Source organism: Stigmatopora nigra, chromosome 17 (assembly GCF_051989575.1).
Source record: "Stigmatopora nigra isolate UIUO_SnigA chromosome 17, RoL_Snig_1.1, whole genome shotgun sequence".
NCBI lineage: Eukaryota > Metazoa > Chordata > Actinopteri > Syngnathiformes > Syngnathidae > Stigmatopora > Stigmatopora nigra.
In genome coordinates, this window is record NC_135524.1 from 3,317,570 (window position 1) to 3,330,982 (window position 13,413).

At 36.6% G+C, this 13,413-nt stretch overlaps 1 protein-coding gene across 4 annotated transcripts in view; it reads left to right on the forward strand.

Annotated features, from left to right (window-relative positions):
- The first annotated feature begins 125 nt into the window (after positions 1-125).
- Positions 126-13,413, forward strand: part of dcc (DCC netrin 1 receptor) — a 91,848-nt gene continuing 78,560 nt past the window's right edge. For all 4 annotated transcript variants that reach the window (XM_077737604.1, XM_077737605.1, XM_077737607.1 and 1 more), the window contains exon 1: positions 126-703. In XM_077737604.1, coding sequence (XP_077593730.1) covers positions 583-703 — 121 coding nt within the window. In that variant the 5' untranslated portion in view covers positions 126-582. The remainder of the gene's footprint in view (positions 704-13,413) is intronic.

Sequence of the window (13,413 nt, forward strand, 5' to 3'; positions counted from 1 at the left end):
TCTCTTTGAGGAGAGCGAGTGAGAGAGATGGAGAGAGAGAGAGAGAGAGAGAGAGGTCCGACTCCCATTCTCCCTCCCTCTCTCTCACACATTCTCTCCACTTGGCGCTTTCTCCATCCGTCCTCCCCATCAGACGGAGCAGACCTCCGGGAAGGCACAGCGGATTTGAACTCTCTTCCACCGCTCTAAACCGGGAAGCCACCGCCTCTCGCAGGAGTGATGGAGACAGTACCATCATAGTTCCTGGAACTTATTTCATCCTTAAATAGAGAGGAAATTAAGTATCAGTGCATCTGTTGGGATTTTGTGGGTCTTTTTTTATTTTTTTTTTTATTTTTAAATAGGGAGTCAGTCAGTCCAGCAGCAGAACCGGTGGGCTTTAATTTTGGAGAGGAGGAAAAGGTTCTGTTTTTGTTCGTCTTCTCCCTGCCATCTGACGAACTGCATATTCTGTGTTCGTTTTTTGGACATTTACATGTTTTGGTGGTCATAACGTACTGTTGGAGATTGAAAAGCTTGTGGAATTTGAGATTGGGTAAACCTGCAGTTGACTCAGGTTCATCAGGACTGCATTAGGACACCATGGAACTGGTTTTATTTGGATGTAATGGAAATGTTTGCCAGGTGCCGATGCTGAGATGGACAAGAGGACTCAACCTGCTGTTGCTCTTCTGTCTGTTGGCTGCTCACAACTCTGCACACGGTAAGTCAGGGGAAAATATTTGATTGAGAAATTGTAGGGGGGGCTGGATCTGACTTTTGATATTTAACACTGTATTGCTGGACTTTAGTATTTGTGCAGAGGCTGCATTGACATTAAGATTGTTAGGTCTATCATCAGGATTTTACTCAATTTTGAATGAGTTTTTGTGCAGGTTTAATTTGCAGATTAATTACAATTTTTTAGCTGAGTCAAGCATTTCAAAAGGTGAGTGAGGTTGTTTATTTTAATTGCATTGGACAGTCTATGGGTGAAAATGTTTATATCAGGTCTTTACATCTATTTTCATTTATTTCAATTCCTGTTGACCTCCCCCCGTCACTGATACCACATTTGTACTTAGATTGATCAATAATATCACAATGCTCCAACATGGGATTCTTATTTCTGCATTTCTAACAGATAGTGGGCTGTTTTGTCTAAGTTTGTTTATTAATCATTAGGACTTCAATTATTTTGTATCTGAGAGATTCCTTGCCCACAGACACGATATCAAGACAATACTTTTTAGTTTGTGCATAATTGAGTGCTAATGATTATGATTATGGGGAAGGTAATTGAAGTAATTCAGATCAATGGAGTGATATACTATGTTACAACCAGCAGAGACGCTGTTAATTCACTCACAGCTAGTTTGTGACTCAATATTGAACCACAACATGGCATCATGCAGTTTTAGGAACACTTTTTTACTCAATTTCATCCCATGGAAATATGTTCATTTATAGTTTTAATTTAAAAAAAAAATCATTAAAAACCCATTACTTTGGGTCATGATAGCAAATCGTGTTTTCCCCCATCTTTTAAACTTTACACATTGATAAGTACATTAGTTGGATGTTATTTTTCTTCATATAATGAGGTATTTGAGACTTCTTTAGAGTCTTATATGTTAATACATTAAGTTCAAGCTCTAAGTAAGCTAATTGGTGGTCGGAAGGTAGGAGCACGCTGTTGCTGCACTTAACGATGATGTTGTGTGAGTGTGCATGTAGTACTTGTGTAGGTGGAAGTAATATTTTCTGCATCTCGACTTTAAAATTCCCTGCTGCTTGTTTTTTAGTCTGATGGCTCTTTGCATGTGTGCACTTTGCACCTTTCAATGCAATCTTCAAATACAAATGCAACTTCATTTTTGATCACTAACAACATCAAGTGTGGTATTTTCCGGACTATAAGTCACACTGGACATGTGACTCATAATCAAGTGCGACTTCATTCATTCATTTTCCATACTGCTTTTCCTCAGGGGGTGCTGGAGCCTTTCCCAGCCAAATATGGTCACTTGAATTTGGGAATTGTAACTTATATAAGTATTTTTTTCTCTCTCTGACCACATATAGCCTGATTTATTAAGCTCTTTAAGTGATAAGAAAACCTTGGTCATAAGTACAAAAGATTCCTCAAAGGAGTTCAAAACCTTAAATGGATCGTCTTTTAACTACAGGCTTATGATGGTGTGTAAAACGATGCCCGCAAATTGTTTAATAATGCGGCGGCGCGGGATGAAAATCGCTCAGCTGGAGATAATGGCAGGGAAGGGCGCAGATATGTGAACATCTCGTGAATCTTTATGGCCATGAAACAGATTCATGTTACATAGACGAGCTATACACACACACACACACACACACACACATGCTCAATAGTGCTAGTACCTCTCTGTTATAGTACCTGCAGGGATTATAGAACAGCACACTGTCCCTGCTGTCAAATATGGAGGAGCCTCTATAATATTCAGGGGCAGTGTGTTGCATCTAAAACAGTCTTCCTTAAATCTGGCTCAAAAGGGCACCGACTACAATACAAGTGCAATCAAGAAAAGTTATACAGTATATTCTGTGTTACAATTATTTTGGATTGTGTGGCCGTGGAAGGAACATATAGACGTATCAGTCAGAAAATGCTGATTGGACAGGAAAAGAAGCTACCGGGGGATTCAATATGCTGTTGAGAGATAGACAGGATAGAGGAGTATTGCTAATCTTTAGTTGGTAAGAGCTCCATCAATGTGGCACCTCTCCAGGTCTCCGTTTTTGATTATCCAAGCAGCAGCATTCATTAATTTCTGATATACCCTCCACACTCATTTCATAGAATCTAATCTCCATTCCATTGCTGCCCCCCACAAGAAAAAAAAATACATCCTTGTTGAAGCCATCAACAAATCACATCTCAGTCTGTTGTGCATACAGTGTGCTCATCTGTTATTTTTTCCTTCACTTATGTTTTTTATTGTTATCTACTGGTGCATGCATCTTTACTATTACTATTAGAATTGTACTCGTTTCCAACCTTTGGGATTTGACCTTTCTTGTATAGCTTGGTAAAAGTTGCAAAATGCATTCTTTAACAAAACAATTCATTCAAATGCATGGATATTTACAGTATGTAAAAGTAAAATACTCTATTTTTGTGCATGCCCAGATAAGTCAATTCAAAGCACTTTTGTGTGTTCCTTACTGTCGTCATGCCTTTTAAATATTTGCTAACATTCATCCATCCTATTCTGCTTGACTAATTGACAAAGTCAAATTGCCTGTAGGGCAAAACCCTAAAATATCCACCAGCCTTGGAGTATTTTAAACCCAATGAAGGAGCAAGAAAAACTATCTTCTCAGCATTTGTTCTTGGTGTAGGGCTAGTTGGGCTTGCATGTCCAGTGGGCTTAGCCTCAACTTAATTAATCATTAAACTTGACGAGGTGGATCTGAACCCGGCAGAGCAAAGAGCATATCTTTAACGTCACCTTCACAATTAACCCTAACGCACTCACAGCGGGCACAGCGGGCAACTTATCGCTTTTGAACTGTGCATCGTATATTTGTAGTTAACACAATATTATATTTGTGTATTCTGTCTTTTGTCCTGGCCTGAGCAGCCCACCAATTTGAAGATATTTCAGTGTATTTGCTTATTTTTAAAATACTTTATACTGTACAATGTTAATGGTAAACATTGTCTGACCAAGCCTTGAGAGCAATTATTTTGGATTCAACTGAATATATAGTAATTTAGTACTAAAACATTAGTATGGACGTAAACAAAAAAAGGTTATGATTGTTAAACAAGCAAAAATAGACACTAAAGGGTTAATGCAAAAAGACCCATGCTGTAAATCCATTCATTAATAAGCAGAGTGAGTAATAAAGTCAACAATGGCCCATGAGAGACACTAAGAGATACCATTTTCATTCTAATCTATCCAACCACGCCGTTGAAGTGTGGTTTGAATTGAGATACTGAAGAGTCTTTGCATTGTGTGTGCGTGTATTTATGTGTGTGTGTGTGTGTGTGTGTGTGTGTGTGTGTGGGTGGGTGTGTGTACTGCATCTCAGGGCTCACAATATGTGACAAATGACATGTGTGGCACTGAGGTCTGGGAGGTTGATTGCTAGGCCAAATGAAAAAGAGCGTGTATGTAATCAGCACCAGAAGCGGCTGATTAATAATATAGCAAAGTTAAAATGACACATTAGCTGATGCTCAGCTGAGTTTAATTTAGTACTTGACTCTGCTTGCAGGCAGAAAGTCATTTAGCTTACTACCTGATGATTTAAATTTGCGTTTGTGGGATTTTTGAGGGCTCTGCATCTTAATGTATTCGTCACTGTTTAACAGATGAAAAATTTCTGTTCAAAAAGATAAAGATCAAGGTTTTTTTTAGGTTCAATGCTATTACTTTGAATAAATTTGATGTTTAACGCATTTAAGAGCAGCACTCCACAGTGACCATTAACTACAAGTCCCTAGTTGGCTTAGATTGGCTCTATCACCCCCCGCAACCATTGGGAGGTCTCTATAAATATCAGGATTTCAGAATATTTTAAGTTCTAATCATCACATATCAGCATTATAGTAAATAATTGGCAACTTTTTGATAAAAACAATCCATATAACGTATCCACATCTGTTCATTTCATAAATAAATGTCCTTAACAAATCTGTAAATAATTCAAGCAACATTTTAGATCACAAAATGATGATTTAAAATTGATCAGTCAGAGTGAATTAATTCTACGTAAAAAATTCTGATCTCTATAACGAAATTCTGCCTGGGAATGATGCTTCTCCCGTTTTAATGTTCTACGACACTTCCACTGGCTGCATCTTTTCATAAAAACAAAAAAAGAAGAAGTCAAAGGGAGAAATATTACGCATATGGAGCTAAGTTCTTTGATTGTGGCTCAAATGAGGTCTCCTGGCTCAGCAGGCATCTAATCAGCTCTCAAGAGTGCATTACTCATTCCAAATCTACTGCTGTGCACTGATGGAGTGAAATGTGGATGCCATGTATATGACGGTTAAAGTTTAAACATTGGGTATGTAATACATCCTTCAAACATTTTCGTCACAGCTCGTAAAAGAAAATAGAAAACTTTTCTAGTTTTCAAACTTAAGAATATACAACAGCCAACACTAAAAATGTGGATATGTTTAATGGATATGGCTTTGGGGTACAAAACATATAAACAAACACCACTGGCTATAATTGGTTGTACATTGAAGTATGATAATTAATAAACTGTAATAAATTCTTATTATTAACTATCTAGGAGACACTGAAAAAAATATTTAGTTATTTATAAGATTTTTAGAAAAACAATAAAAAGACAGTTGTGTGTTATCATTAGTTTAGCCTGGTATTTCTGCCTTTAGCTCTGAATGCTGCAGTATTATTCTCGACAGGCTCCACTTTGATGCAGCACTCCTATTTTCTGGGTCTCTTACTGTATCTTCCCAGATAAAATTTGTAAAAAAAACAGCACTTTTATACATTTCAACCCATGGTGTGTTATTTTTTTTCGCAATTGGGCGCTGTTTTGTGGAGAAGTGGTGACTCCTAACAAAAGAAGTAGAGTTAAACTGTGACTTGTCATTGCAAAGCAACAATAAATGCTTTCTCAAAGTATAATATATATTTTATCCAGCCACCAATTTTGCGGTTGACTACATCCTGGACTATGCAACAATCCATTACAACTCATGAGCTCAGGCGTCTATTATTGTTGTTATTTTATGTTAGAATATAGTATCACTCTTTTTTTAATATAAGTTTGATAGGTTGCAACTTTTTTTGGACAAAATGATGAATTAAAAAATAGTTCCCAAATATAATCAGCCTAAAAAGTGTCTAAAACTAGTAAACAACTGTAGACAGTTCTGTTCTTTTTCAAATTACAGTTCTAAGTAAGCCATATTTCTTTTTTTGTTTGTGTATGTAGCACTTGTAACACTGAGTAATTGAAATGACTTCATTTAGACTCTTTATTATTCATACATTTGAATAAAAAGGGCAACAAAAAAATACAAAACATGTCTCCCAGCAATGTACAGACCGATTAATTTGCTGAGCTCTTAACATTAACGTTTCATTTGTGTTTTGTGCTCTCAGCTGTCTATATTTAACATCAGCAACGTGGCTCTGACACTCCTACATTATTCATAATGCAAAACCTGCATTGCCTGCCGGAGAACTTCCTCCGATTCCCTTACCTTTAATTCCTTCTCATTAGTACATCAGTAGGCTTTTATGTGTGAATGATTTGTCCTGGCTAAAGTGATTTAGTTTTCCCATGCTGAAACACAAATGCTTTTTGGAGATAGTTTATAACAACTACAAATGTAATGCCTCATTTTTTTGCCTCAAAAGTAAGGATTAACTACAGTACAAACACTGTATAATTCTCATTAAAAAACTAAACAAAATACCATCAAATTAAATTGCTAGGAAATTTTAAACTATAATTTTCATTGTATTTGGGGCATATGCAGAAACTTTTGATATATATATTCCCCCAGTATATGGGACAAAAATTCACGTTGAAAACCAAAAAGTTCCTTTTTTATTATGATCCAAATTTCTGATATCAAATCTATCCCACTGCGGCAATCAAATAGAGTGGATCACATCACTATATAAAAAGAAAATCAATCCTTATTAAACTCATTTTGGAGAGTACCATTTAAGTACAGAGCTATAAAAATCATCAATGTGAAAAGAATCTGATAAGTTCAACCAGGTGGACTGAAAAGCCCTTTTTTTGAAACGTATTCATTGGGAACGATGCACAAAGGAAAGAAAGAAACTGAATATAGCACAGCTCTCTTGGTGCAAAGTTGGAGCAGACATTGCTGTCAGCTTTTATCTTTTATGGTAAAATGTAGCAGGGCAGTTTGCTGCTGTTTTGCTATCAAACATTTTTAGCATTCATGAGTACATATTTGGTCAGCAGTGCCTTGAGATATGAGTATAATTCATTCAATATCAATGCCTATAACACTAATAATCATTTTTTACCATTAGGATAATTATTGAAAATATTCTCCCATGCTTGTAAATGGCTTCCATAATGTTATACTTATAGAACCATACATTGCATTGCCATATCTCAAAGCAGTTAACGCAATAACAGATTTATTCTGTCACTACTGCCTATATACTGAGGGAATTGAGTGTTGACCACACAAATAAAGCTGAGCTGAAAACAGAATGGTCCATCCCTTAGGTCAGCAGCCACTGACACATATTCACCACCTTTTGGCTGATTTCCAGAAACCTTCAGTGCTTAAACGTTCCCTTCTTGTGCAGCCCTGCTACCTGATGAGATGAATCTCAACAACTGCAGCGGTTTCACCCCATAAATATTCATTTTGCAAGCTGTGGTTTCATGCAAGCGAGCAATGGCTATAACACCCCCATCCCATGAACCCCACTTCCCCCCCCCAACCGCACCACCATGAACGCCCAGCAGAGCAGTTTGGATTTATAGCCACTTATAAAGATTAGTGATGCGTCCTGCATGCAGCATACACAATCTTGCTCTTTCTGGGGGGGTTTTCATGCACACATCACCTCAATGTGTATGCTGGCACACTTATCATGTGTCAGATGAAACTGTATCTCCACTATGCAACTTTTGTTTATTTCTTTTTGGGTGATGGGGAAAAAAATGCCACAAGACTATATATTTTCACAAGGCAGCAATGATTTACTTGTGTAAATACTCAGTGAAACATAGTGCCTTTATGGCTTTATGGGGAGGCCACATTGAAGTTGAATTGTTTTTTTAAGATGGAAATGGTGGACATGTGTGACCGTGAACTTTTTAAGTTAGAAAAACTAGGTTTATTCTCATAAAAGTGTTTTTTTTTTCAAGCAGATCTCCACAAATATTGATTAAAAAGTAAGACTTGCAAATTACAAAGTATGTCAATATAGGAGATTCAGATTTTGTAATTTTATTTGTGTAATTAAAATGTGACTTTGTGTTATAGATTTTCAGTTCATATTACACCTCGATTAGATTCCAAATATGATATAAATATCGTATGCTGGCTTTTAATTTGGAGTTTTATTCTATATTGATCCCAAATTGCATTCCAATAAAATGCAACATAATGTTGCAAATGACAAACCTTTAACCAAGGTTTCTCATGACCACTCTCTCCATATTTCTTAATTTATCCAACTGGAGAATACCATCCCAACTATATCTTTGTCATTTCTAAAACCAAATTATTATCAAACAAACTCCTACTCTCCCAAAGCACTTCCATTTCTTTTATCGCATGATGAAATATTCATCAAAAAGCATGACCAAGTTCTGTTTTCAAATAATAAAAACCCTTAATTAGTTCCACATAACCATGTCATTTGCTCTCACTGCATCAATCAGCACGATCCTGTCACCCTTCATCACCATCCAGCACATGTCAAAGAGAGTGTGACCGTAAAAGAACCGGTCACTGTGTTTAAAAGAAGAACATGTTCACTGACCCGGGAAACTTTCATATCTCAGTTTGTTTCAAGGCAAGCAAACTTCCGAGAAATGTCACAACGGCTTAACCGGCTCTAGTATTATAACCAAAGCAAGCGATGCCTAAAGTCACATCGCTAGGTTTCCTGCATGTAACATCCGGTCATGATGATAATTCGCTGCCTAAAGCGGCGTCATCAAACGGCATCGGCAACAGGAGGTGACAGTACAGCTGGGGGATGACAAAGCACTGACATCACTGGCTGATTATTTCCACTGATGGTGTGACGTAACTTTGACTGCAGTCAAAGTCGTTTTAGAGTTCAGATTTTTTTGACTAGTTCTGATACCGATAGATGTTAAACTTTGTGCAATTTAGTCAACCTGTCGCATTCCCCCCCAAAAAACTGCAAAGACCCAGGTCTAGGTATTAAACTTACCATATTTTCACGACTATACAAGGCGCACCACATTATAAGGCGCACCCTCAATGAATGACATATTTAATTTTTTTCCATATATAAAGCACACTGGATTATAAGGCGCCCTGTCTATTTTGAGAAAATTTAAGACTTTTAAGTGCGCATTAAAGTCGTGAAAATACGGTAACTAAAAGAAAAAAACATATACAAGGCGCCCCATCATTAGTGTGTGAGTATTTGAAATTATTTTGTGGACGTATTGGAGTTTGTATAGCCAAGTTTGAGTCTCTCTACATTATTATTGTCAGTTAAGGCTGACATGCTAAAGCTTTTAGACATTGTGTCTTATGATATATCCCAAAAATACAAGTATTATTGTCAATATAATGTGGCGCAGTCCTATTGTTTCTTGAAAGTAATTTGCACTATATTAACTATCAGGCAGTTTTATTTTTTCATCATCCCACCCACAGTTCATCTTTAGTACCCCCCGCCTTTTTGGTATTATTCAGTGGTGTGAATCAATTGAAAATGATTTACATCTACATTTTCTCACACTTCAATCCACTTGTGATTGACTCCACAAACAACTTTGGAGTGGCAAAAACAAAACAGTCTTCTAGTAGTGTGTATTGCCTTTTTATTATTTTTGCAGGACTGGAAATTTTGAGTTTTTAATGAGTAGTGTGAGCTCTTGGGGATGGCTGTGAGACTTGAGGCTGTTAGTCTGCTTCCTTTGATCTGGATATATATTTGCTGTGTGTTTTTTTGTTTCCTGGCCATCCTCCTTTTTCCTCAGATGAAATCGTTGTTTGTTGTTTGTTTTAATTGGATCTCCGTTTAACGACTGAAAAGTGAAGTTTATATAACCTCTACTTAAAACATGTTTTTAGACCCTAAATTGCAATTTCCAGCACACCTCACAACTATGCTACTTATTTTCTTCCAAATAGACTTTCAACATTAATATTGAATGTTTTAGGGGTTCAAAAAATTTAAATTATTCAGAATATCTCGCTTAAAACAACCTCTGATTGATTAAAACATCAATTATGGTGCATATTTCTTCATATGCAGCTTTCTTCATGACAAATTAGATTGTTTAAGAACATCTAAAGACTTGTTTACTGTCGAAAGAATCACTCCCGGCAGTCCATTGGCCGCAATCCAGGTATTGCTTTACCCAGAAGCATTTCTTTTTAATGTTTGTGTTTGTAAAACACTCACAGCAGGTGACATACCCTATTGTTGTTTTTTAAGTAACTGTCAATCATTTATCAACGGCAACAGTAATGTTTTTGCAAAAATCCTTGTTAAATTCATCCAACATCACAGTGGAATACTTTAACAGTAGGTGTTCCATGTTTGCAGGATTACCTTTTATTCTTGCAAACAAATAAAGAAAAACACACAAAAGAAAAACAAACTCTTGAGATGTATTTTCCCTTTAACGCATAATAGATAGTATTTAACTACCCTGAGCTTAGGTTGGCTGCCTATGTTTCAATTTTAACCGTGTCCAAGGCAAGTTGTACTTTTCACAAGTCAGCTGAGGCCTACCATCTGATAAACTTGTTGTTATGGGTGGTCTGTAGGAGACCATGCCCACCCACCAAGGTGCTAATACCCACCCATTGTATAGTATTTCATACTACAGTGGCTTTACATAAAGTAATGTGCATAACTGAGACAAAATATATGGGATTTTCCATTCCATTTTTCTTGAAGTTATGCAAGTAATAGTTTAAGGCATAAAATTAAAACACTATTTAATTTTTCCTGTCTTTATATTTCACCCCCCAGTAAAGATATATGTATAACCAATACTCAGAATCTCCCAGCTAATAGGATCACCATATAGAATTGCATATAATACATAGTTTTTTAAGTGGATTAGTCATTTTTAAATTGTGAAATATGTCTCAAGTAGGTCATATGATGTAAACTATGTGAAGTATATACAAATATTTCTATGCCAATATGTAGAAAGTGAACAAGTGCATGCTTTATGGTGCTTGTTGATTGCCTTAGTAGATAACATTGTCATATTTAATGGAGATAAAGTCTGTAGCATAGTTATTTTGCATTCTGGCGTATACTTATTTTCAAACAGAAGAAACCTGTGAAACCAATTGTCCGAATGTTCACAATACACAAAGACATGGAAGATCAGACAACTGATTTACGGACCACCTCGGAGAACTGAGTTAAGGGTGCTCCTTAGTCAACGTGTTGAGGAAATGTATGTTTTGTGTATCCACTGTTTAAAGTGTGAAAGGAGCATAATGAGTGTTGAGATGGAATCATCTGGTGTAACAGAGGCGATCTGAAATGAAATATGTGTTTGCACGTGTCCAAAATGCTTGCCCTCATCTCCATGACAATCAACACCCATGATCCCATCTGTCTGACACGTGCACGCACACACACATGCACGCACGTCATGACTTCATACAGTCGTGTTAGTCACACACAGCCAGGGGGTCATGGCAGATGTTGTGGGATAGAAGAAGCAAAGTAGGAGGTCACTGTGGGTTTTAGCAGATGGGATTCTTGCCACAATGATTATTTTTCTACTGTCAAAATAAATAAATAAACCCACAACACAAGCTTTATTTAAGAAGTAATTATAGATGGAGGAAGAAAAAGTACTTCTTTTACTGAGCATTCTTATTTTCCTAAAAAACTGCAAATTAAAGCTAAAAAAAGGAGATAACTTAATAGTTACAATCAACAGTATCACATTGTAGCATCCCCAAATACTTATATACAATTACACACATATACAAACATATATAATGACTTTCAAGTCTGACAATTTGACTTCCATTGAATCTTTATGCAAGCTTTAGTGTTTTAAATCATAAAGAATCCTCATAATATAGCATTGTATTCATGTCTTTATGTTATAAAATACATGCAAACTGGGAACATGTGCCAGAAACACACTTTTGGGCATGCATTCAATACTCACTCAGACTAAGGAGCTTTGCACACCAATGCAAAAAAACTACCTCCTCTAACTCAAAGAGGTCTTTTCCTAGACCACCAAACCACACACACACAAATGTGCATGCGCACACCCAAACAAAAGGGAAGTAACTGGACAATAAACATCTGTTCAGTCTTTAATATGTATATGCTGCCACTCCTTTCTTAATACTGCTTTAAGTACTATCATTGAGAGTGTGTGTGTGGACATGCATGCAAACGTGTGTGTGTGTGTGTGTGTGTGTGTGTGTGTGTGTGTGTGAAGGATTATTGGTTGACTTCACTTTGTTTGCCCGAGTGTGTGTGAATAAGCGTGTGTGGTGGGATTAGTCTCCAGTTGGTCTGTGTGTGTATTACAACAATAAGGACGGGAATACGGCTCTCTAAAAAATGCTCTTAAACCGCCATAACATTTTAATCTCATGTAAATCATAATTTAATTAAGACATTATAGTGTGAACGCGTCTGCGCTCATGTGCGTGTAAGCATCCAACCAGTATATGTGGAAAGAATAACTTTGCCAGTCTGTGTATTATAAGTGTGTGTGTGTGTGTGTCTGGGTGTGTGTATTCAAGGATTTTCAGGAATATAGGAGGGGGAAGTGTACGGTACTTTGAGGATTGGAAAGGGGGGGATACTAGATTTAAAAAGCCCGGCAGGGTAGCAGACTCATCACACGGCACAGTCTGACCCTTGATCCCTCTGGAGATTTCCGTAACCATCTGCACTTTACATATACTGCACATTTTCATCTATTTATTAGTGGAATATAACTTTTCCCAAAATATTGTTCTTACTGTATGGATATATTCAATGTAGAATGGGATTTATGGTGTTTCTTCATGCACTAGAGAGTTTGAGATTGATGTACGTTAAGGTTGGTGTCACTCCAAAGACGGCAGGGGGTGTTCGATCCTCAAGAAGCCCAGAAAGACAGCAGGTCACCAGGCATGGTATCTGTGCCAAGCTCTTATATTCTCTGGAGGTTCTATTGGCCATCTGTACCTGCACTTTTGAAAAGCTCTATGTTAAACCACAATTGGGCTTAAAACCAAATCACACTGATGGACTAAAAGTTAGCATGATGGACAATTATGCTGCCTTTTCTTATGTTGTTGTTGAAAAAGTGGTAATGTAAATAAAACATTGAATTGGCAACATAATTGAAGTCCAAAGGCATAATTCCACTAAGATTCTGCTTGAATTGTTATGTATTCACTTTGCAGCCTCTTAGTTATTTTATGTGATTTTTTTTGCAGAAAAATACATTTATTAATTTTGGTGATGTTAAAAAGCCATCCAAATTAGTCATTAGCATTCTCTTGTTGTTTTCAGCATACAATTTATAAATCCATACAATTTTATTTTGTTTTCTATAGTACACTATGTTCTTTATTTACATATTTATGCACATTTAACCAGATTTTTTTTGGCAAACATAGTTATTAAAGACAGAATTAAAAGTTCTAATGGCATAGCACATTGCTGGTGAATATTAAAATGGTCCACTCAGTGTTAT